This window comes from Calliphora vicina, chromosome 2 (genome assembly GCF_958450345.1).
Source record: "Calliphora vicina chromosome 2, idCalVici1.1, whole genome shotgun sequence".
Classification (NCBI taxonomy): Eukaryota; Metazoa; Arthropoda; class Insecta; order Diptera; family Calliphoridae; genus Calliphora; species Calliphora vicina.
In genome coordinates this window covers 118648880-118671671 of record NC_088781.1, presented here as the reverse complement: position 1 = coordinate 118671671, position 22792 = coordinate 118648880, and the positions used below count along the sequence as shown (strand labels likewise).

Below are 22792 nucleotides of genomic sequence, written 5' to 3'. Positions count from 1 at the left end.
CTGGAATTACCGAATATAGTTTTTAAAAAGTTTCCATTGTATTTTCACTCACTGTGTGTAACCAAAGAATATAAATCATATGATTTATATTCTTTGAAGAAACTCAATTCAAATTTGTATGTAAAGTAAATTTAAATCAAAATTTAACCTTTGACACCGATGTTGAAAGGGATAACTGACCAATTAAATGCTTAATATCACGCGATTTGTGATTCTTGTTAAAATAATGTCGAAAATTCAGTTATTTTCCCGATCCATGAAAAATATCCAAAACTATATTCAAACCAAATAAAAGTGCATAGTAAAATAAAATGATGTACTATTATACATGTTTATTAGCCTCTTTATGAAAATCAATATAAAATATATACTAATTATAATTTAAATATAACGGTTCACAGTCAAAGAAAAACAAAAATTTTTGACTCATTCCATTTTCAATGCTTGCTCTTCAATTTTTTCATTCACATTAAATGATTAACATAGTGTGAAATACATCAAAACAAAAACTTGAAGCGAATTAAATTAAAACAAACCGCAAAAAACAATCCACACACAACAACAAATCGCACTGGCATTATTGCATTAATTATAAAACATTTGTCGTTTGTTTTTAAATTTTATATTGTTTTAAAGTAAGCAAATTATTTATTTATACGCAAGTCAGTGAAATATATTGTGAAATTTTCAAAAGATAGAAAAAAACTAAGATGCCAAGTGAAATAATAACTTTACAACTAGGACAGTGCGGTAACCAGAGTAAGTTCTATTTTTTTCCAAATAGATTTCATTCATAAATTTCGATATGAGCGCCGCGTTTTTAATGGGTGCGGTGTTTTTGAATGATGGTTAAAATATATACCTAAATTTGCTTAATGTCTTCATAGTTGGTTTTGAATTTTGGAAACGTTTATGCCTGGAGCATGGCATTTCGCCAAGTGGAGTACTTGAAGATTTTGCTACAGATGGTGTAGATCGCAAGGATGTGTTCTTTTATCAGGCCGATGACGATCACTATATACCACGAGCCGTACTTTTGGATTTGGAGCCCAGGGTTATACATACCATTATGAGTTCTCCTTATGCCAAGGTTTGTTTAGTCGAATTTTATTATTTAAGGTTATGTATTTAAAAAAATCCTTTTTTAAGTTGTATAACCCAGAAAATGTGTACTTGTCTAAACATGGTGGTGGTGCCGGCAACAATTGGGCTTCGGGCTACAGTCAAGGTGAAAAGTTACATGAAGAAATTTTTGACATTATTGATCGTGAAGCTGATGGCAGTGATTCCTTAGAGGGGTTTGTTTTATGCCACTCCATAGCTGGTGGCACTGGCTCCGGCTTGGGCTCTTATATTATGGAACGTTTGTCCGATCGTTTTCCCAAAAAACTTATACAAACATACAGTGTGTTTCCCAATCAAGATGAAATTAGTGATGTTGTGGTACAGCCCTATAATTCAATGTTGACTTTACGACGTCTCACCAGTTGCGCTGATTGCGTGGTAGTCTTAGATAATACAGCTTTAAATCGCATTGCCACGGATCGATTGCATTTACAAAATCCTAGCTTTTCACAAATCAATACATTGGTATCCACAATTATGTCGGTTAGCACGACCACACTGCGTTATCCTTCTTATATGAACAATAATTTGATCGGCTTAACTGCTCCCTTAATACCAACACCTCAACTACATTTCCTAATGACTGGCTACACACCATTGACAACGGACAATGATGTAAGTTGTCATGCAGAACTTTTTTTTATTTATGTACTATATATAAACCTTTCTATGAATATTCCTTTGCATTTGACCTTTCAGCAAACTGTCAATGTTCGTAAAACCACGGTATTAGATGTTATGCGCCGTTTATTACAACCGAAAAACATGATGGTCTCCACTGGTCCTGACAAGACCAATCATCATTGCTATATTTCAATATTGAATATAATCCAGGGTGAGGTTGATCCCACACAGGTTCATAAATCTTTACAACGCATACGCGAACGTAAATTGGCCCAATTTATTCCCTGGGGACCGACCAGCATACAAGTGGCCCTCTCTCGTTCCTCACCCTATGTTCAGAGTAGTCATCGCGTTTCAGGCCTTATGTTGGCCAATCACACCAGTATTTGTTCTCTATTCGAAAGAGCTCTCAGTCAATATGATAAACTTAAAAAACGTGGTGCCTTTTTGGATCAATTTCGTCGTGAGGATATTTTTAAAGATGATCTCTCCGAATTGGACGATTCGCGTGATGTGGTCGACTGTTTGGTGCAGGAATATGAAGCAGCAACACAACCCAATTATTTGCAATGGTCGGCCAAGAAGGGTCAGGAGGAATAATTTGATAGAGTGATATTGAAATGAGATTTTTTCGTTTAATTTTTTATTTACCAGTGACTAACTAAATTTAATTTAGGTTTTTTAATTGCCATATTTTAACTCGAATTTTTGTATGTTTATTTAATTTACGTTCATTTTTTACATTTATATGTATTTAATCATTTGTTTATTGCGTGATGTTTGCACTTTTGTATTGTTTAAATGTTTGCAAAGGAAATTGCTTAAGACACTGTTAACATAAATAAAATTGTTTGAAAATGTATATTTTATTTGATTGTTTTAATTTTTATGAAGAACGTTTTTAATCTATTAGTGTGTAAGTTTAATTCAATAGCCACAAGAACATTTTTAGATCAGTTTTTATGCACTACTACAACCATAGTGGGGAGGATATTATGATTTTATGCTGATGTTTGTAAGTATGTATACCGAATCGCTTTCTGAGTCGATTTAAACTTGTATACAAAGTGTAGGTTGCAATTTTGAAGATATTTTCGGCCAAAGGACGAACGATGCCTATTGAAATTGGTTGTAATCGTTACATTATTTCACCTGGCCCCCGAAATAGGGCAGACTAACATCGTTAAATCGATTTAGAAAGTGATTCTTCGGATTATGCAAAAATTGGGATTCGGTCGGTATTCAGATGAAAGAAATAGGAAACAACTAAAATAATGCTATAGCCGAATCTTATATGCCCATCACATAGCACACTTTAAGATAGATATTTAAAAAAATTTTGAAAAAGATGGATGATCAAATTAGGGTAAGTAAAAACAATTTTTGGTGAACACAAATTTTTGATGAAAAACAAATTTGGTAGAAAAATTTATTTAAAAAATTAAGTTTTGTAACAGGGTTTGATATTTAGTTAAAAGTTCTTATATAATTGACTACCAATTACGCAATAAATATGAAAAATAAAAACTATTAACGAATGCCATATATGCGCAAGCTTCATAATAAAAATAGTTTGCCTTACAAAATATTTTATGATGCAGCCAATTTTTAAATAGCAACGAACCAGGACTATACCCGAACCAGGACTGTATCCGAGGCAGGACTATACCCAATATATTGATTGCAAAGACTATTAGTCCTAATTTTCAAATTTTACAGGAGACTATGTATCATGCAGGAGACAAAACACAAAAAAAAAATTTTTCTGTAAACAATTTTGAATTCTGTAACTCAATTTTTTTATATTTTTCTTTGTTTGAGCTTAAAGCAAAATGAAAAAATAAGTATAACTGTACTTTTTATATGGTATTAGAGCTTTTTCTTGTTAAGCCAGTGATATACATATATCATTGAACTGTATATCATATCAGACATTAGTTAAAAACAAGTAAGAAAGTATGTTCGATCAAGCCCGACCATATAATACCCTACACTAAGTAAAAGAGCAAAAACACTTTTCTTTTAAAATTTCAATAATTTATATTTTTGAGTGATTTTCGGAAGTGGTCCTTATATGGGTGCTATGTCCAATTATGGACCGATCACAATGAAATTCGGTCGTGTAATTTATGTCTACATGAAAGTTTACTATGTTGAATTTTGTGAGTATACCAACATTTTTAAGCGATTTATGCACGTTAAAGTGATTTTCGGAAGCGGGTCTATATGGGAGCTATGACTAATTATGATCCGATCGTAACAAAATTTTGTGACATGAATTTTGTGTATATAAAACTAATTTGGAGCGGAATTTGTGGAGATACATATATAAATTAAACATTTATGACCGATAAAGTCCAATTTCGGGAGGATATTTGTATGGGGGCTAGGTGAAATAATAGACCGATTTCAGCCAGTTTCAATAGGCTTGGTCCTTAGCCGAAAAAATAATATGTACCAAATTTCATCGAAATATCTTCAAAATTTCGACCTGTACTCTGCGCACAAGGTTTACATGGACAACCAGCCAGCCGACCAGACGGACGGACGGACATCGTCTAATCGACTCAGAAAGTGATTCTAAGTCGATCGGTATACTATAAGGTGGGTGTTAGACTAATATTTTTTGGCGTTACAAACATCTGCACAAACGCATAATACCCTCCCCACTATGGTGGTGTAGGCTATAAATATTTGTATCCACAGTAAAACTCATTTAAGTAGATATTTTGTACAATAAATTAAATTGTCTACAGAATCTTTTCCATTAAAATTGGAAATAAAATAAAAGGTAGTCGAGTTGAAAGGGTATTTTAGGGGTGACTGTAAATTAGCGGTAACCGATAGCATAATTTCTCGATTTGAGGATGTCAATTGGCCGCCTCGTTTAATGCTCTGAAAGATGAAATTCGAAAAATGTGGTTAAAAATTGTGAGAAAAGTGCGGACGTGATAGATTTGGAAATTTTGCAGACATGATTCATATTCCTATTTTTTTAGGTTGTATTAGTATCAATAAAACTAAATTTGTCAAAAAAAATTGTACATTGGCAAAAAAAAAAATAGAAAAACATGTAGATTCGATTTACAGAACACCAAAATATGTGAATTTACTTTAAAAAAGGAAAATGTTACTCGGATTCGGTTTATAGAACAGTATATTTCTTTGCATTTAAAAAATTGGCGAAATTTACTTACGTTTATAATCCGTATTTATACTTATTATTGTTACAAATTGATTATTGTTATTTGTTGCTCTAGTCGATCGTTGGTAGACAATCCCTGTAAATCGAGTTATTTCGAAAACAATGAAATTTTTAGCGATTTTTTATAATTTTTCTGGCTCAAGTTCATTTTGATTATAATTACTCTGTAATAATTCAACTAACACTATCAGCCCAATTATGAATAAAAAATTCCGCGGGAGTTTGTTCCCCGGGAGTTTTTTCTCATTGAAATTGAATAGGAAAAATGAGAAAAAGGATCTTTGGCCTAATCCGCAACAGAATATTAGGTCAAACCCATCAGACAATTAAAATTAATTAAATTGTTCCTTAAGAAAAACACAAGATTTTTTTTATTTTATATTTCGCGAATAAAGTATTTATTTTATTTGTTTTTTGTTGTATTTGTTTGTTTTTCATTTTTTATTTTGAAATTAAAAATGTATCATTTTTATTACAAGTTATATAATTTTTTTTTTTTTTGTATTTTTTGTTTTTAATGTATTAACTCTAAATTATAAAACATGTTTCCGCTTAGAATTTATGACTGTACAAAATAAACACACTAGGATTAATGGTTATTAATTTACAAAAAGAAATATTTCTTTGCAGTTACGAACGAATCTTAAGACTACGCAATGAATGATATTGTATTGTATTATTGTTGTTGGCTAAGTTTAAATGGATGAAGAAACTTTGTTCAAGGAGAATTAAAAAACGAGATGATGTGAGTGATGTGGTTCTATTATTAAAAATAGACACAAACTATTTATTGATATATTAAACATTTACACATGTTTTGTTATATCAAAGTTTATTTAGAATGTAATTTAGCAAACTAGTTGCAATGAGAGTTTTAAATTCATTAATGTGAATAAATTATGACAAACAAATTAAATGAAAAAATTTGTTAAAATTTTGAGAAGAACGAAATAATTTCTTGTGTATTCTATTTAGTAAAAAAATCTTTTAATATGTTTTAGAAAAATAAGTTTTGTATACATTTAAACATGTTGTGTAAAAGGAAAACACAAGCATATTTTGTTCTTTTTCACTTACAAGCGCTTTCGTTTTACTACAACATGTGAGTTGATATTATAGTTTATTATTTATTGTTCATTTTAACAAAGTCCAATTTTTTAAATAATTTGTTTTTTCTGTTTTATTAAGCGTTAAAAATTCCAATTTGGAATTTTATAATTGTTAATATAAATAAATGGTTATTTTTTGTTTTATAGAAATGTCCTTAACTTAACTTAAAATGTACTTTATACAGTATTTTGTAGAAATTAATTTATATTTTTCTAAACATATTTGCTGAATTTATATGTATGTATGTATGTATATATAAAAAAATTAACATAAGAGTTGAAACTCATATGGAAATAAATTAAAACTATACTTAAAAGTTTAAACAGAAGCTTAAATGAAATAGTTGGTTTTCAGTTTAAAACGAAGTGGATGCAAAAAATTATAAGTTTCTCACAGATTTCATTCTCTAATGATTGGCTAGCAATAGGAGTTGTTTGTTTGTTTGTTTGCAGTATTATATACTAAATACAACATACATATTATTATTATAATTTTTTTATATATATATATAATAGTAAATACAAAGTAACTATGTAAAATGATTTACACAATGAAGATTAAAGTATAGTATTTAAAACTACTATATGCACATATTTTGAGATATATAATTTATGATGGTGGGGTGAGAGAAAAATACTAAAAAAAAAATAAAGGAGAAAGAAAAGTAACAAAAAAAAGTTATATGAGAAATTGTAGATATAACACATGTTTGTTTTGTAGTAGTTGTGTTGTTTTTAACATCTAATCTTGTTTTGGTAAGTATTATGTTTGTGGTGGTGGAGGACGACGATCATATTCGGCATTTGGAGTGTTAGAATTGTTAACACCAGGTGGTGCGTTACCACCGCCCCCTCGTCTGTAGTTTTCTGGCGGATATTCACGAGACCAATCACCATGATAACGAGGATCACCTGTATTTCCTCCTCTACCACCACCACTATAACTGCCGTGGGGACCACCCATGCCTGGGGGTACCACACCATTTGGTGGCATATTATAATACGGAGGTATATAATGATTCGGATAACCGTGCTGAGGCGGATGTGAGGGTGGATATCTGGAAAAATTATACAATAAATATTGACAATTATTGAATTGTATAATATTTGGTGCATTGAATTAAGAGTTCGAGACATTCAAATACCGTGGATAACTTTTCCAAATATTTAATTAATAGGTCAAAATCCAAAATAATTCTAAAGAAATTGTATTTATACTTTTATTTACTTATATTAACAAACAAAAACAAGTATGAGAGCTATATTCGGTTATATATAGCCATCATCAAAATATACTTGACGATATAGTTTGAAAACTATTTTTGTTGAAAAAAAAATTTGTGGGTAAAAATTGTTTTGGTGCATGGGTACATTGTGTATTCCATTAACCTTGTTTTGGAACTGAAATTTTTTGGTTTTTACGTTTACGTCCTATTAATTAAATTCAAAACATGTTTATACTTCAAAATTCAATAATCCTAGTTTTTCGGTAGGACTTCACTTCACTGGCTTTTTTTAATTTGTATCATTTAAAACTATTAAGGGGATAAAACTAATTCTCAAACGATTTATTTATTAGACCTACCTTCTTTTATCGACTCGTCTATCCCTATCGCGATCTCTGTGGTCACGATGATAACCACCGCCGCCGCTGCCAGGTGTACGGTTGTTATAGCTGTCATAACGTTCACGTTTATAATCAGAATTACCATACCTTCAAAAAATATTAATAAATACAGTTAATTGAATACAAACTGTAAATATAGCAAACTTACCGTTCCCGACTATGACTCCACCGCTCGCCACCGCTGCCACCAGAACCGCCCTCAACATATGGTGATGAAGTAGTACCGGGCGGTAGTCGTGGATTACTAGAGTGCATACGATTATTTGGAGTGGATGGCGAGTTTATTGAATTGCGACGATCACCGCTACTACTGCCTCTACTAGTATTTAAACCATCATGACTATTGCCGCCACCATAGTAATCATCACGTTGACGTTGTTTGTTGCGTTCATCACGATTTCTATAAAATAATTTTAAACAAACAATTAACTATAGCAAATATGTATGTACGTTAATTCATTGATATTAACTTACCTTCCCGGACCACCACTCTCCATATTCAGTCTTTTATATGACATTGATTTCATATCACCACCTTGCATGGGTGTACCACCCGCTGCAGCAGCCTCGATTTCATCACGTTTACGTTTCATAGGTGAATTATTACTACCCGGTGTTAGACCCCCAGGCTTTCCCGTGACTGGTTTATGTTTATTCATAGGAGGTTTACTATTGCCCTGGTCAATTTTCATAAACCTTTCAGATTTGGGTTTATCGCGTTCTTTATCCCTTTCTTTGTCTTTGTCTTTATCTTTATCCTTTTTCTTCTTTTTAACGGATTTGTTCTTCTCTTCATTGCCATTTTGTGTTAAGGATGTATCTTTAGATTTCTTAGCGGGCGATAGTGAGGATTTACTAGAGTTTTTCTCCGGACTGGCAGTTTTATTAACACTAGATTCCTTAGAATCTTTCGATGCAACTTTGTACATTTTGAAAAGTTTTTTTGCGTCAAATTCTAAAATAAATATTAAAAGTATAAAAACAAGCTTGTAAGATAAAAATTTTTACTGTTTCTTACCTGTAAATTTGGAGACAAAATACCAAAGATTGGAACGCCACTCTTTCTTCTCCGCTTCTTTGGTGTAGGTTTCAAGACAAACGTCTATTTGCCTTCCTATGGATATTAAACAATCTCTTGTGTGTTTCACTTGATCTTGAGTAGAAAGACTGGAATCTGGACGATCCAAAGCTTTGAGGGCCTTTTTAACTGGTCTCATTTTTTCTTTACATTCGTTGAATATGTTGGGATCTAAATCGCCCAAAACCTCCAAGGCTCTTGGTTCATTGTTCGCCGTAAAATGCATGGGTTTATTTGTCGAATCCGCACCGGATGATTTCTTAGATTTGGCCGAGGATTTTGCTGTAGGATCCTTTTCTTTAGCAGCTTTTTGTTTCTTCTTGCTTGTGACATGTGTGGCTTCCACATCATTAGACGTTGCATCTTCAACAGCCTCAGGTTTCGATTGACTTTCTTTTCTTTCCTTGCGTGTCTTTTTCTCAGTAGCCGTAATGCTTTCACCAGTTTGCAATGCGTCTTCCGCTTCAGAAACGTGACGAGTCTTACGTTCGGGTGTGGCATTATGTGTTACAGTGGATGCTGCTGCTGCTTTTGATTCTCTTGGCTTTCTGGGTTTACGTTGCTTGCGTTCTCCTCCTTTTTTGGTTTCAATGTTTTTCTTTATGATCTTAAGTAGGTATTCCGCTCTAGATTGCAAATGTTTCGCTTGTGGTTTACGATCATCATTGTGCAGAATTTTTTCTGTTAACTTGAGACTAGGATCCATTTTCATTTGTTCCCATGAACCTATGCCATATTGATAGATACCACATAGTAGTTTAGAATCTTCTTCGTCTCCCCATTCAACATCGAAATTGGCGGGTCGTGTTTTAATGCTCAGTGACCAATTCAGTCTTTCGGCAGCAGTGCCAGGTATAACACCGTTTAGCGGTTTGAGTTCTTCTTCGCATGACAAAAGGGTTTTAGCATTAAACGAAACTCCACCCAATTTAACGGAAAATGTAGCTCTACTACGTTTTTGTTTACAAGCTGTTTCTTCAGTTCCAGTCGAAGCTGCAGCAGCATCAACTGCTTTCTTATTAGCGGCCGCATTACCAGCCAATTCGTCCTTATGTTCTTCCAAAAATTGTACACAACGATCGTGCAGCATTTCGCCTATGCGTTTGAGTTCAGCCAAAGGCTTTTCTTGCAACTCAGCATCACAAGCTATAGCTTCTAGCCGTTCCAGGGGAGCAGGGAATTTTTTATAGGATTTTATAAAACGTCTAATTTCGGTATCAGTAAAACCAATAATTTTTTCTTTCATTGCTGGTCTACCACGTTTGGATTTCGATTTTCCATCAGCATCGTTGCTAGCGTCCGAGCCCATGTCATAATCAGAGTCGTTAGAATCTTCCGGCTGTCCCTTTTTGCCACCTCTTCTACTGGGTGTGTCATTTTGACTGTTTGCAGCAGTCTTTCTTCTGGGTGGCAAATACAAGTCCTCCATTTCCTTGGCTTTTTCTTCACCTTCGACAACTCTACGGAAATCTTCGGGAATAATATCATCCCAATCTTTTGTATCTTCTTCTATGGCCTGATTTTCATTGTCCTTGGTAGAGGTGTCGGGTTCTTCTTCAAATGCTGCTATACTAGCCACCTTAAATGCAGATAGCAGATCGTCGCCCGGCATTTCGGGATCATCATTGCGCGTCTCTGCTCTTCGCAGAATTTCATCTATATCACATACTAGTTCCTCGTCGTTTTCTTGCTCATCCTTAAACAATTCTTCAGCACCAAACTTTAATATAGCCGAGAGATCGTCCTTATTGAAGGGAGTATTGTTGGAAGGACCCGAACTACCTCTATCTAAAACTGTGCGCCCTGTGGTATCCATACGTTGTATAACCAAATGATCTAAGACCATTTTTTGTTTGGCTCTTTCCACAATCTGTTCTTCCACTGAACGAGCTGTTACCAAACGATAGATATTCACTTGATTTTTTTGTCCTATACGATGGGCACGTGCCTGAGCTTGTAAATCGTTTTGTGGATTCCAATCCGAATCAAAAATGATCACAGTGTCGGCTGTAGCCAAGTTGATACCCAAACCTCCTGCTCTTGTCGAAAGTAGGAAACAAAAATCTTGTGAACCTTCGGCATTGAAATGATCTAAAGCTTGTTTGCGTATTTCTCCCTTTATGCTGCCATCCAAACGTTGGAATGAAAAGTGACGCTTTTGTAAATAGTCCGCCAATATGTCTAACATACGCACCATTTGAGAAAATATCAATACTCTATGGCCCGTCTCCTTAAGGCGACACAGCAACTTATCCAAGAGCACAAGTTTGCCCGAACCTCTCAGCAGTGTTTGCAGAGCTTCATCCTGTTGCAGACCCATCAGTTCAAATTCTGAAGGTCTTATTAGGGCGGCATGATTACAGCATTTCTTTAACTCTATGACAATATTCAAAAATGTTGAGGTCGATCCTTTTTTGCCCTTGCGTAAGGCATCAAAATTCTTTGTGAGTATCCATTTGTAGTATTGTTTCTGCAATGAAGTCATTTCAACGCGCAGAATTTGTTCAACTTTGGCCGGTAGAGATTTTTCAACATCCTTCTTAACACGTCTCAAGATGTACGGTTCCAATTGTTGATGGAGTTTAGTGTAGCCTTTGTCGGCAGCATTACCGTGTTCCACTTCAAAATCCTCCCATGTCACGAATTTCTCAGGCATTATAAAATGCAGAAGAGCCCAAAGTTCTTTAAGTGAATTTTGTAGTGGTGTACCCGTAATTAGTAATCTATGATTGGTTTCAAACTCTTTGAGCGATTTGTAAAGTAGAGAATCATCGTTTTTTAAACGATGAGCCTCATCGACAAGCAATGCTGCCCATTGCAATGTACCCAGAAATAATTTATCCTATAAAGAATATTTTAGTACTTAATGAATTGTCAAACTTGAAGTATACAATTGGTATTCCATAAAACTGGATATATTTATTAAATAAACTTTAATCAAGCTAAAGATAACTTTCGCCCAACAAAAAAAATTAAAATATTATTGAACAAAAAACTACACTTACCTTCAACACAATCTCATATGTGGTGAGAATACAATTAAATTTCAGTCTTTTCGAACCATCAAATGTCCATTCATATTGACGTATCATTTCTCGAGATTTAACATCACCCAAATAAGTCACCACATTCATTTCGGGAGCCCACAGTTCAAATTCACGCTGCCAAGCAGTCATTGTTGAGAGTGGCACCACACACAGGAATGGACCATATAAATGATGTACTTTAAATAGGGAATACAAAAAGCAAATTGTTTGTATCGTTTTACCCAGACCCATTTCATCGGCCAAAATGACAGAGTTCTCTCTACACCATGAATGCAAAAGCCAATTTAAACCATCCATTTGATAATCTCGAAGTGTTAGACCTTCATGTAAAAATTCGGGTTGAATTTTTATTTTATAAAACTTTGGACGATATTTGAGAACTTTGCAATGCCGTGATGGTGTACATTTAGAATTTTCACGATCATTGAAATGATCAACGCAATGTTGCCATTTCCGCGAAACCAAATTAGTATCTTCCCAAGTGGCTTCGGCATAGGGCAGTGATTGCCATTTGCATAGGTATTCGCTGTCACCCTCAGGTTTTTCATTGCGTGATATGATGCGATCAACACTATTGTACGACTTAACTAGATCATTTTGCAATTCCAATTGACACTCGTAGTAGTCAATGTCTTCTGGACCTGCATGCCGCCTCCAGTACTCTTTTTCCTGTTCTTTTTTAATGAAATTATCCAATTTTTTCATGCCTTTGACCTTCTGTTCCTTAAGTGTTGTTTCAGATTCCCAGGTGTTGTGTATGTAAGACCAGCCCTTCCATTTGATTAGATATTGTAATTCGGTATTTTCATAATCATTTTCATCAACACCTTCATTGGGATCACAGCCGCTTTCTTCTATTGCGTATACGGTAGTTTGATTGCCGGTGCAACCCTTTTTGCCCTGACGTTTCGCTAAAATGCGTTCTATGGTTTCGCACTTTTCATCTTCCTCTGCCGCTAGAGCAGCTGCTTCTACTTGGCTTTCGTCATATTCCACTTCTAGTAAATCTTCAGAGTCTGTTTTGTCATCTTCCGAAGCTTCCTTATAGCTTACCGCAGCCGCTGCCCGACGAGTTCCGAACCTAATGTGTTTTATAGCAAATTCAAGGTACATTTAAACTAATAAAGTTTTAAAAACCTAACATTTCTAAATAAATTTACCTTTTCTCGTCATTACTATCATCAGAGGTGGTGGGTTTTTTACTGCGTTTTTGTTGTTTAATTTGTTTAGATGAGGGTGGCTTTCGTCTAGGCGGCGTTGAATCTTCACTATCGCCATCGCTCTCATCACTTCCCTCCGAATCCCAACTAAAAGATTTTTATTTCAATTTAAAACACATTACTATATCTATATTATTAATTTATTACTTTTGGTTTTTCTTCTTCTTTTTCACTGGTTTTTTTACTCTTTCGACAGGTGCTGGTTTACGAGTTTGACGAGCAGAAGTTCTTTTAGGTTGATAATCTTCTTCAGTATCTTCCTGTAAATGTTTATTTTTTTAAGTTTAATTAATTTAATTACAACACTGCTTAGTTTAGGTGATTTTTAAACCTACACTACTACTGCTACTGGATGCCGAGGCTGATTGAGCAGAAGAGTTAGATGATTTTGAAGATCCTCCTGAATCAGATGCATCATCATCAGAATCACTGTGATTTTTCATGGATTCAAACGTCGTCGCAGCCGGCGGCGCCGCCGTCGTCGTCTCTTTACCCATAGAGTTTGAGTGATTTTTCTCTTCGTCACTATTGGAATCGTCGTCATCATTTGAATTGTGGGAATCTTCATCATTGGTTGTATGTGATGTATTGTTATCTGTGGTAGCAGATATTGCGGTTGTATTATTGTTACTATTGTGTTGCTGCTCTTCTCCTCTTGCTTCACAATCACTGCCGTCGTCGCCGCCGCCATTGCCGCCTTCCGCCTGATGTTTTCTTTTCTCCTCATCTTCATCACCATCTTCATCGTTCGATGAATTGGAATCTGAGTTGCTACCACTGTCGCTGCCACTTTCATTTTCATCGGAATAGCCATTGGTCTTTGTATCTTCTTGTGCATCCATGGCTGATGGTGGAAGTCCCGCTTCTGTGTTTTGCGTTTGTGTAGCATAATGGTTTTCTTGTTCCCTCTCGTGCTGCTGCTGCTGCAGCTGCAGATGGCCATCTCTTGCATTTTCATCGTCTTCTTCTCGATCGGGTGGTTCAGGTGATGTGTGACCGTCACTGGAATTTGAGGATGATGATGAACTGTCTGAATCGGAATCGGATTCTGAAGAACTACCGCTACCACTTCCTGAACCATTACGTTCTTCGCGGTTATCATCATTATCTTCCGATCCTATACTGTTAAAGGATTCATTGTGTTCCTGAAAACAAATATAATTGATCAGTTTTTGGCGGGACGTTTCAACATTTTAGTTTGAGATTTTCGAATTTTTTACTTTAATACTTTATCTATCACAGATTATTTAATTATTTTATCTAATGTACCCTCGATATGTACATTCAAAATATACAATTTCCATGTAAATTATTTTTTTATGGCAAAATATTCACCCCTATCGCGAATCAATATTTCACATGAAATATATTCCCTTTTCCTTTTTTCGTTCATCAATATTGTTCACGTGAAAAAATTCCCCTTGTTGTGAAATTTTTAGATGGAATTTTGTAAACAATAAACAGCTGTTACGAACAAAATCAACTATTGTGAATGTAAAGTTCATCGTGATATTCCCGATAGCAATTTTCCCTTCGAGGGAAATGAATATTTCATGGGAACAAAATTTCACATGTTATTGCCGGCTATTCCTGTTCTCACTTTCACCATATTTTTGGAAGCATATTACAACAATATTTATATTAAATAAAGTTTCTAAACCAGCAAAAACTTTGCTTTGGGAGACTGAGAACTCTCCGTGTGGAGTTCTCAGTCTCCCATCGGACGCGTCCCAGGTGGCGGATAGGGGGAGCAACTGCCTAGTCTAGTGATACTGTTTTGACAACAGGTCACTAGCCTTGACAAATGCTCAAGCGATGTCAATATCTTAAGATGCATTTTTAACAAATGGTCTGAACTTCTTGACATAGCTAGGTCGGTAAACGGAACTGTGTCAGCCGACTATCATAATACTGTGATGCATTTTATAACAAATGGTCACAGTAGGATGTAATTGGTGTTAGGATAATGTTATTACTGGTGATACATTTTTGACAAATGGTTACCTAGTGCTAACACATTCTCTCTCTCTTCTAGTGTTACTACCCGCGGACCAAAACTGTTCTTTCTCTCTCTACTCTTTCTTTCCCCCCCACTTGTAAGGTCAAGGTGATGGTAGCAGTGCCGAAGACCTGAATGGCTAGTAAGTGGTTAAAGATAACTAGTCGCTAACAGCTCCCCTCCGACGCCAGGGCACGGGTCGGTTGTAATACAGTTTTTGCCTAATCCATGTACGCCGTCCCTGCATGGAGTGTCCATCCCCTTACGCGCTCACTCGTGGGAACAAAAATGAATAACATAACACAAAATAATAAAAACAAAAAACAAACAGCAAAAGGCCAGCAGGGGAAACCTATGCTGGCTGATTGCAAACAGTCAACTGTCCAACCTTCTGGTGACAGTTTGACTAAAAGCAGCGAGGTAGCCTTGGACTTTAAGCCAAGCACCTCAAAAGCTGCATTAGCCCTCGCTGGTAATATACCAGCAACAGCCCCTGCATTGGACACTGTCGAGAAGACAGTTGTCCCTGCGAAAATGCTACAGGTTGGATCGTCGAACCAGAAGTCGGGTCCAACCACCGTAGCCCCACCCGCCACTACGGCAGAACCGAACGCCCCCATTCGCAAAGAACCATCCAGGAGGGCTTTCGTGCAAAGGCGTGCCGCCATGCGCATTATCGACCGGCTTGGATCCAAGTCGGCCGATGCGCTTAACATCGACGAATTAGAAATGCTGAAGAAATTACATAATATTGTTGTAATTATGCTTCCAAAAATACGGTGAATGGTGAAAGTGAGAACAGGAATAGCCATGATTATATTATATTTTATTTTATTTCTAATTCTTTTAAAAAATTCAATTCCAATCGTTTTACAAATATATTCTAACTGTTCATTAAAATTTAAATTGTTGTCTATTATAAAGTCGAGTTATTGTATATGGTTTACATTTTCTATTATTTCATTATTAATTTTAAATATTTAATTAGTTGTCATATTAATTTTCATAAGTTTGATTTTATTTTCATTTAGTTTTAGTTTATTCATATTTAACCATTTATTAATATTATTTATATCATGTTGATCAATGATATATTAAAAATGGAAATACTTTTGCTTAACTTCACGTAAGTGACTAAACGATACAATTAAAATACTAATAGCAGCCATTCGGGGAAAAAACTATCATCAAGGTGTTAGGTCTAGTATTTTTTTTAGGCTTTGAAAAAAAAGTTTTATTGTGCTGCGCACATTTTTAAGAATTTTCAAACAAATTTAGATTTTTAAAATATTCAGTATTGGCCATAACTACTAAAGCACCTCCTCAATGAATTTTTTTCATATGGTATTTTTTTGTATAAAATCAAAGTTTTAAATATGTATTATGTATTATTTTCATTTGTTAATATATATAGTATTGATAAACAAATACTTTCAAAGTTAACCTTTCTATAAGAGGTAACTTAAAATCAAAAAATATTTTAAGATAGAAAATGAAACGGACAAAACTAAAGCACCCCTTCAAGGATATACTATGCAAATCCTTTGTTTTGGATGACACAAGAACATCTCTTAGCATAGAAGATATTATTTTGGCGTTTTTCGGTATTCCTTCCCAGGCTATTTTAACGGCATGAAATAAATCGAATTGACAATCCTTATTTCAGCAATTACCACGATTTATTTTCATATTAACAATGTGCCACAAGTTCTCAATAGTATTGAGATCGGGAGATTGACCAGGCCAATGAAGAAATTGAACCACCGCCTTGTTTTACGGTCTTCTTGGTGTATTTTGGATCATATGCCTTATTGTCTGGGCGCCTAACATAATAGTTCCCATCGGATCCAAACAAATTTATCTTTCTTTCGTATGACCACAGCCCAAGAAGAACGTAATCATGATGGCGGTGGATCCATTCAGATGGGAGTTTCAGCAGGACAATAGTCAGAAGCACTCCTCAAAATTGGCAAAATACTGGTTTGCTGTCAACAGAGTACCTCTTATGGAATGGCCTTCGCAATCACCGGACCTTAACCCAATGGAACACCTTTTGGTGAGTGCTCAAGAGGAAGCTAGAGGGTTTCAGTCCGAAAAATAAGCACGAATTATGGGAACAAATCCAGGAAGAGTGATTTGACATTGACAAGGGCGTTTGCATAGAAATTGGTTGATTCCATGAGCCGCAGATGCAATGAAGTTGTGAAAAACAAAGGTAGAGCAACAAAATATTAAGATAAGATAGATATTAAGATAAGATAGTTTTTTAACAAAAAATATAAAGATGTGCCTCGAAAAGTTGAATCCTTTTACGCGTTTCTATTATTTTTGCAGAAAAAATATTGACTCTATACATTGTTAGTCATATAATGTATTAATATATAGATGAAAATAGGAATGATTAAGTTTTTCCTTATGCTGTATGTCTGATAAACAAAACTGCATATACATTTTTTAAACAAAACTAAATTTGACTAACATACTTTCAAAGTTTGAAAAAAAAAAAAACATTCGTTCCAGTTATTTTTTCCAACACTGTATGTATGTTATACAGATCTTTCCAAAAAAAATTAAGCAAGTCTAGGTCCTTTTTTTTTGGCACAATCGCACTTTAAATTCATTCGATAAAAAAAATTCAAATATTTGTCCCTAAATAGCTGGCCGCCACTGTATGTGTTTTTTTAGGGTGATCGGTCCGGTTTTTAATAACCGATTTTTTTGGTAATGTCGGTTTCAGTTGTTTTTGTGAAAGCTCACATTTCAAATATCGAAGAAACCGGGTTTTTCTCATCGAATTGCCGGTTTTTTCTAAAAGTGTGTTTTATGAGTTCTAGTGTATTAAAAACTTTAAAAAATATTTTCTTTAAGAGTATAATTTTGTTTATTCTTATGCATTGGAAACTTTGCTGTGGGTGATGCATTCCTTAAATATTCCACCAAAACTGATCCAAAAGAATTTGTTTCTCTATTATATAACCGTTTTTAATGATATGGATAATGATACACTGACGATTCTGAATATATTTTGTAATATGAATTAAATAATTCTATTCAAAATATTCAAAATCCAAAAAAAAAAACTTTTTTAAAACAAATACTCCAACTATTTTATAAGACTTTTTATATTTAGACAAATGTCACAAGTGATCTGGAAAGCTTGAAAACTTACTCAATGCTTTGTTAACTATATGTCCTACAAGTACACTGAGTGAAATGTCATTTTCAATGTCTAGCTTTATAAAAACAAAAGCAAATAATGTATATACTCTAAGGCATTTAAACTGTGTTTTATTCCTAAGGGATTATTTTAAAATAAGTAATCTTCTAAATTAGAATTTAAAAAATATTTAAGCGTTTTAAAAAACTTTAAAACTTTTTCCTTATTATTTCTAACCGGTTATTATTAAAAAACCGAAACCGGATTATATTAAATTGCAATTTTTCGAAGAAACCCAAAACCGGTTTCAAAATATGGCGAAGAATTTACCACCCTAGTATTTATCTATGGACCACATCATAGATAAATACACATAGATAGGAAACTCACCTGCCAAATTGTGATTTTTATGTCAAAGTTTCGAATTTTCAAAGAATTTCGTTAGAAAATTTAAAAAAAAAATTAATAATGTCGAAAACAAAATTTTATTCGTTTCTGTGTCGAATTGAATGAGCCAAAAGATTTTTTAAAAAAAAATATGCGGTAAATTTCAGATATACGATTATACTTAGTGACTTTACTCATAGGGAAATACCACAAGTTTAAAAGGGTTTAATATTATTTGAAAAAAATCCATTTTCATTGAGATTATTTTACATTTATTTATAGAATTTTTTCGTAATTAGTGGCATAATATTTTACCGCCCAATCCAAGTGTTCTATATTTGCAAAAAAAAGTTTGAAATTATATTGTCCACATTTTCGTATGAGAGCGACATTTTTTTTAAATTGTGCACCTTGTAGTAGCTGTTATATAAATTTGAAAACCAAGATTTTGAAATAATTATAAAAATGCTTTGTAATAGTTGAATGATTTTATTTACACTGAGCGAAGATTTCGTTGGACTCGCATAAACAGATGACCTCTATTGACATGCTAATATTAAAATCAAACATGATTCACTTCGCCATCGCTTGAATCCCAGCTTAAACTACTCCTTTGTTATGAAATTATTTACTGAGTATGTTTAAATTTTAGATTTTTATTTACAGCGAATTATTTTAATACATTTATAATTTATTTGTAGAAGCATTTCATCTATAATTACGCCAGCTTAAAGGCACTTTTTCCACAACGTTTTTGAAAAACTATAAATATTTAAACGACAAAAAAGTGGTAATTTGTGTAATAAAAAACGTAGTTGGGCCAAACTGTTAGATGTCCCTAGCGCATTAATTTTTTGAAAATTTAGGTAATAATTGTTTCCAAGTGTTTCGAGCACGATAAACCTTATAATATCAAGGAGTCAAACTAATAATGTTATTGATTTTCTTTACCGTATCCTTAAGTATTCCTTAAAAAAGGATTCGAATATATACATTGTATTCTATTACACATATTTTTATTTTAATACAGTCGAGGGTAACATTCATGTATTATCCTAGTTTCGAATGTTAAGAGAAAATATCGAAATATTTTTCAAAACTTGTGTTTTAATTTAGAAATCCTTTAAAAATACAAAACAAATAAAATAATATCATGATTATTTACAGATAGCTATAAAATAAAGCCAACTGAGGAATATTTTTATTTATAATTATAACGCGATCAGAAAAAAGTACTAAAATCACTTATAATATTACAGATATTAAACATAAAATTTTAAATAATTATTAAAGAAAATAGTTTAATTTTCTCCGGAAGATAAAAATTTAAAAAAATAGACAAAAAAAGGGATTGAAATCGATCTTCAGAAATAAAAAATCCTTTACGATTTTGCAAAATTGACTGAACCTAAATTTAACATTTTAATCAATTATTTTTGAAGATCAGTTAATTCTTTACAAAATATGTAAAACACTTGAAAAATTATACATAAAAGTTAATGAATCCTTAGCTATTTATGTCTTAACATGATATATATCATAATATTGTTGTATTATGGGTCTCTATAATTATGTCCTAGACTCAATAACAAAATTTTTTTTATAAAATTCAATACTATACAAAATATACAGAAACATGGTTTATTCTTCCTTTAATTCAGTTTAATTGAATTTCAAATCAAAAGGATTCATACAAAACATAAATTTTCTACTTGCAAATAAAATCCTTGATAAAAATTCGAGGATTTTCATAAAATTGTTAAATTGATGATAATTTTACAAATATTCATAAATTTTTTAATGTTATAAACACTATAAAAATATTTTAAAAAGAAAATGGTAAACAAAAACAAAAAAATATATACACGGAACTTTTATAAAAACGCTGATCCTGTCCAGCCATGGACAGACATCTAAAAATAAAGTTTTTTTTCCCATTTGCCTCTATACTATGTTATAATAGTTCAATTCAATACAAATCCTATTTAAAACAAATTCTCCTTTAAAAACATTGATTTCGACTTGAAAGAGAGTATCCAAATTGGAACATCCTTTCCAAAAATTCCAGGATTTTATGGAATAATGAATTTAGACAAAAAACTTAAAGTTAAATGATAGATAAAAATTATAATCCAGTACCAAAAAATAACTAAGAACTAAAAAAAAAATATATTATTGTGGCAATTAACACCCATAGCTCAACTAATCCTGTCCAGCTCTATAGAAAAACATGTTTTATGGAATATTTTATTAAAATTGAAGTATATATAACTTATTTTTGCAGGCTTTAGATTCTTCCAACTCATAGAAATCGGAGATCTTGGGAATAAACCACAGTGACATAGTATTAGCTTTGCTATCAAAGAAAATCCTCTCCAGAAATTTTAGGATTTTTTAATATATTGAATAAATAAAGACTAAATCGTCGTTTATAAGTTGTAGCTGGTGTTAAAACGTTATAAGCTCTTAACATTAAAAGCCACAGTGAGTAATTACAGCCATAATAGGACGAATTCCTTGATTTTCGATAAAACAATGAAAAATCCTAATTCTGGAGAGGATTACATTAAGTTTTAGGCTTCAAAATGTGAATAATTCCTTAATTATCTACTATAAATGGAAAATTATAAAATTTCCTTAGAATATCAAGGAAAAATATGTAAAATCACTATATACTTCCTTGAGATCGGTGTAAATCTTCTTAAAAACTGTTAAAATATCGAGAAAATCCAATTGTGACCACATTTGAAAAATTTTCCATACTAAAATTGATTACGTAATCAATGGAAAAAACTGAAATTTTGATGATTTTAACAAAAAGGACATACTTTTTTGGACGTTTTCATATAGAATTCACGTTAATAAAACCAAAATATTGAAATTTAAGTTAAAATTACTAAAATGGGTCCCTCATGGATTTTCAAAATTTCCACGTTTTTGGGAACCTAGATTCGTCTAGAATCTAATTCAACCGAGAAAATTGTGAAACAATAAGGATAAAGTATAAAAAATTGCAAATTTTTATCATCGCCTTAAATATCATTGAAATATAAACATTTTACCCATTGGAGTCTCAAATGAGACTCCTTATTTCTATGTTGATTTGCAGCCACACCCATTGATGGGAACACTTTGTTTTATATAAATTTTATAAAATAATGAATATTTTACTGGAAAATATTGAAAATAACTAAATATTTACATTTTTAGCCGCCAAAATTACAAAAATTCATAACAATTTCACATTTTTCATACAACACTCACCTGGCTCATGATATATTTTAATGGTGATAGGCGTTTTTCTTATAGCAGACATTAATTATTCACTTCTTTATCAATAAATTTAATTATTTTTTAATATTTATTCACAAAATTTCAATTTTTAAAGTTTTCAAAATTTTTTTCTCCAACTCAGCACACAAAAAAATTTTTCACGTCGTCTTCGTCCTCCATTCACAAGTCATTTGTCGAAAATCGCCATTTTGTTTTTTCGTAATAAGAGTACCATGCACCAAAGTGCTGCCATATTTTTAGCGGCATTAATTTTGAGGGTCACCAGCGTTACTTTAAGATTTTTCGAACATTACGCTCATATATGGTATTCTCAATTTCTTTTCTTTTTTTTTGGCAATATTCTTAATTACTGCTTAGATTTTTCATTCACTTTTATTCACAAGTACATTAGTTTTTCTATATTTTTGATGAAATTATTATTTTCACTACTTTAAATAACATATTTTTACACATTTTTTATGTTTTTGTTGTTTTAATAATCTTTTTTGTGGATTTTCTCTTGCTTGATTCTCACTTATGCAGCCATTTTGTACGAATAATTATGAATGTCATCCAAAGATGCCACACTATGAAATTGATAAGATTTCAATGCTGCCATATTATTACTGCGTCTATTGAAAAAATTCCCGTTTTTATCGTTAATTTGGTATAATAAATAAAGTAATTTATTAAATTAACAATGTTTAAATATTCGATAAACAAATTGTAATAAAACCGTTTAATTTGAGAGAAAATGTCGATGGAAATTTGGCAGCTGTATAATTCTGATCATTTTATGAATTGACATAAAATCCAAACATTCCAATTAGATCTTGAATGTATTCCTAAGTTTCAATTAAAATGTATTCTTGTAATATATTTTTTTTTAATATTGCCACATTTAGAAATATATTTAAGAAAAAAGCATAAATCAAGATCGT

The 22792-nt window shown here is 32.7% G+C and overlaps 2 protein-coding genes across 2 annotated transcripts; one reads left to right on the top strand and one right to left on the bottom strand.

Moving 5' to 3' along the window:
• The first annotated feature begins 619 nt into the window (after positions 1 to 619).
• gammaTub23C (gamma-Tubulin at 23C) lies at positions 620 to 2611 on the top strand. The gene is made up of 4 exons (XM_065501044.1): positions 620 to 759; positions 888 to 1090; positions 1150 to 1740; positions 1825 to 2611. Exons 1-4 carry the CDS (start codon positions 711 to 713, stop codon positions 2347 to 2349), a joined length of 1368 nt encoding a protein of 455 aa, XP_065357116.1. The 5' UTR covers positions 620 to 710; the 3' UTR covers positions 2350 to 2611.
• Positions 2612 to 5351: 2740 nt separating this feature from the next.
• Chd1 (chromodomain-helicase-DNA-binding protein 1) lies at positions 5352 to 22318 on the bottom strand. Its single transcript, XM_065499899.1, has 10 exons — positions 21843 to 22318; positions 13371 to 14180; positions 13183 to 13295; positions 12976 to 13122; positions 11774 to 12896; positions 8709 to 11610; positions 8165 to 8645; positions 7839 to 8090; positions 7649 to 7777; positions 5352 to 7121 (listed from the first exon to the last, which is right to left on the bottom strand). The coding sequence occupies exons 1-10, from the start codon at positions 21849 to 21851 to the stop codon at positions 6827 to 6829; spliced, it is 6261 nt and encodes a 2086-aa protein (XP_065355971.1). The 5' UTR covers positions 21852 to 22318; the 3' UTR covers positions 5352 to 6826.
• Between the last annotated feature and the right edge of the window lie 474 nt (positions 22319 to 22792).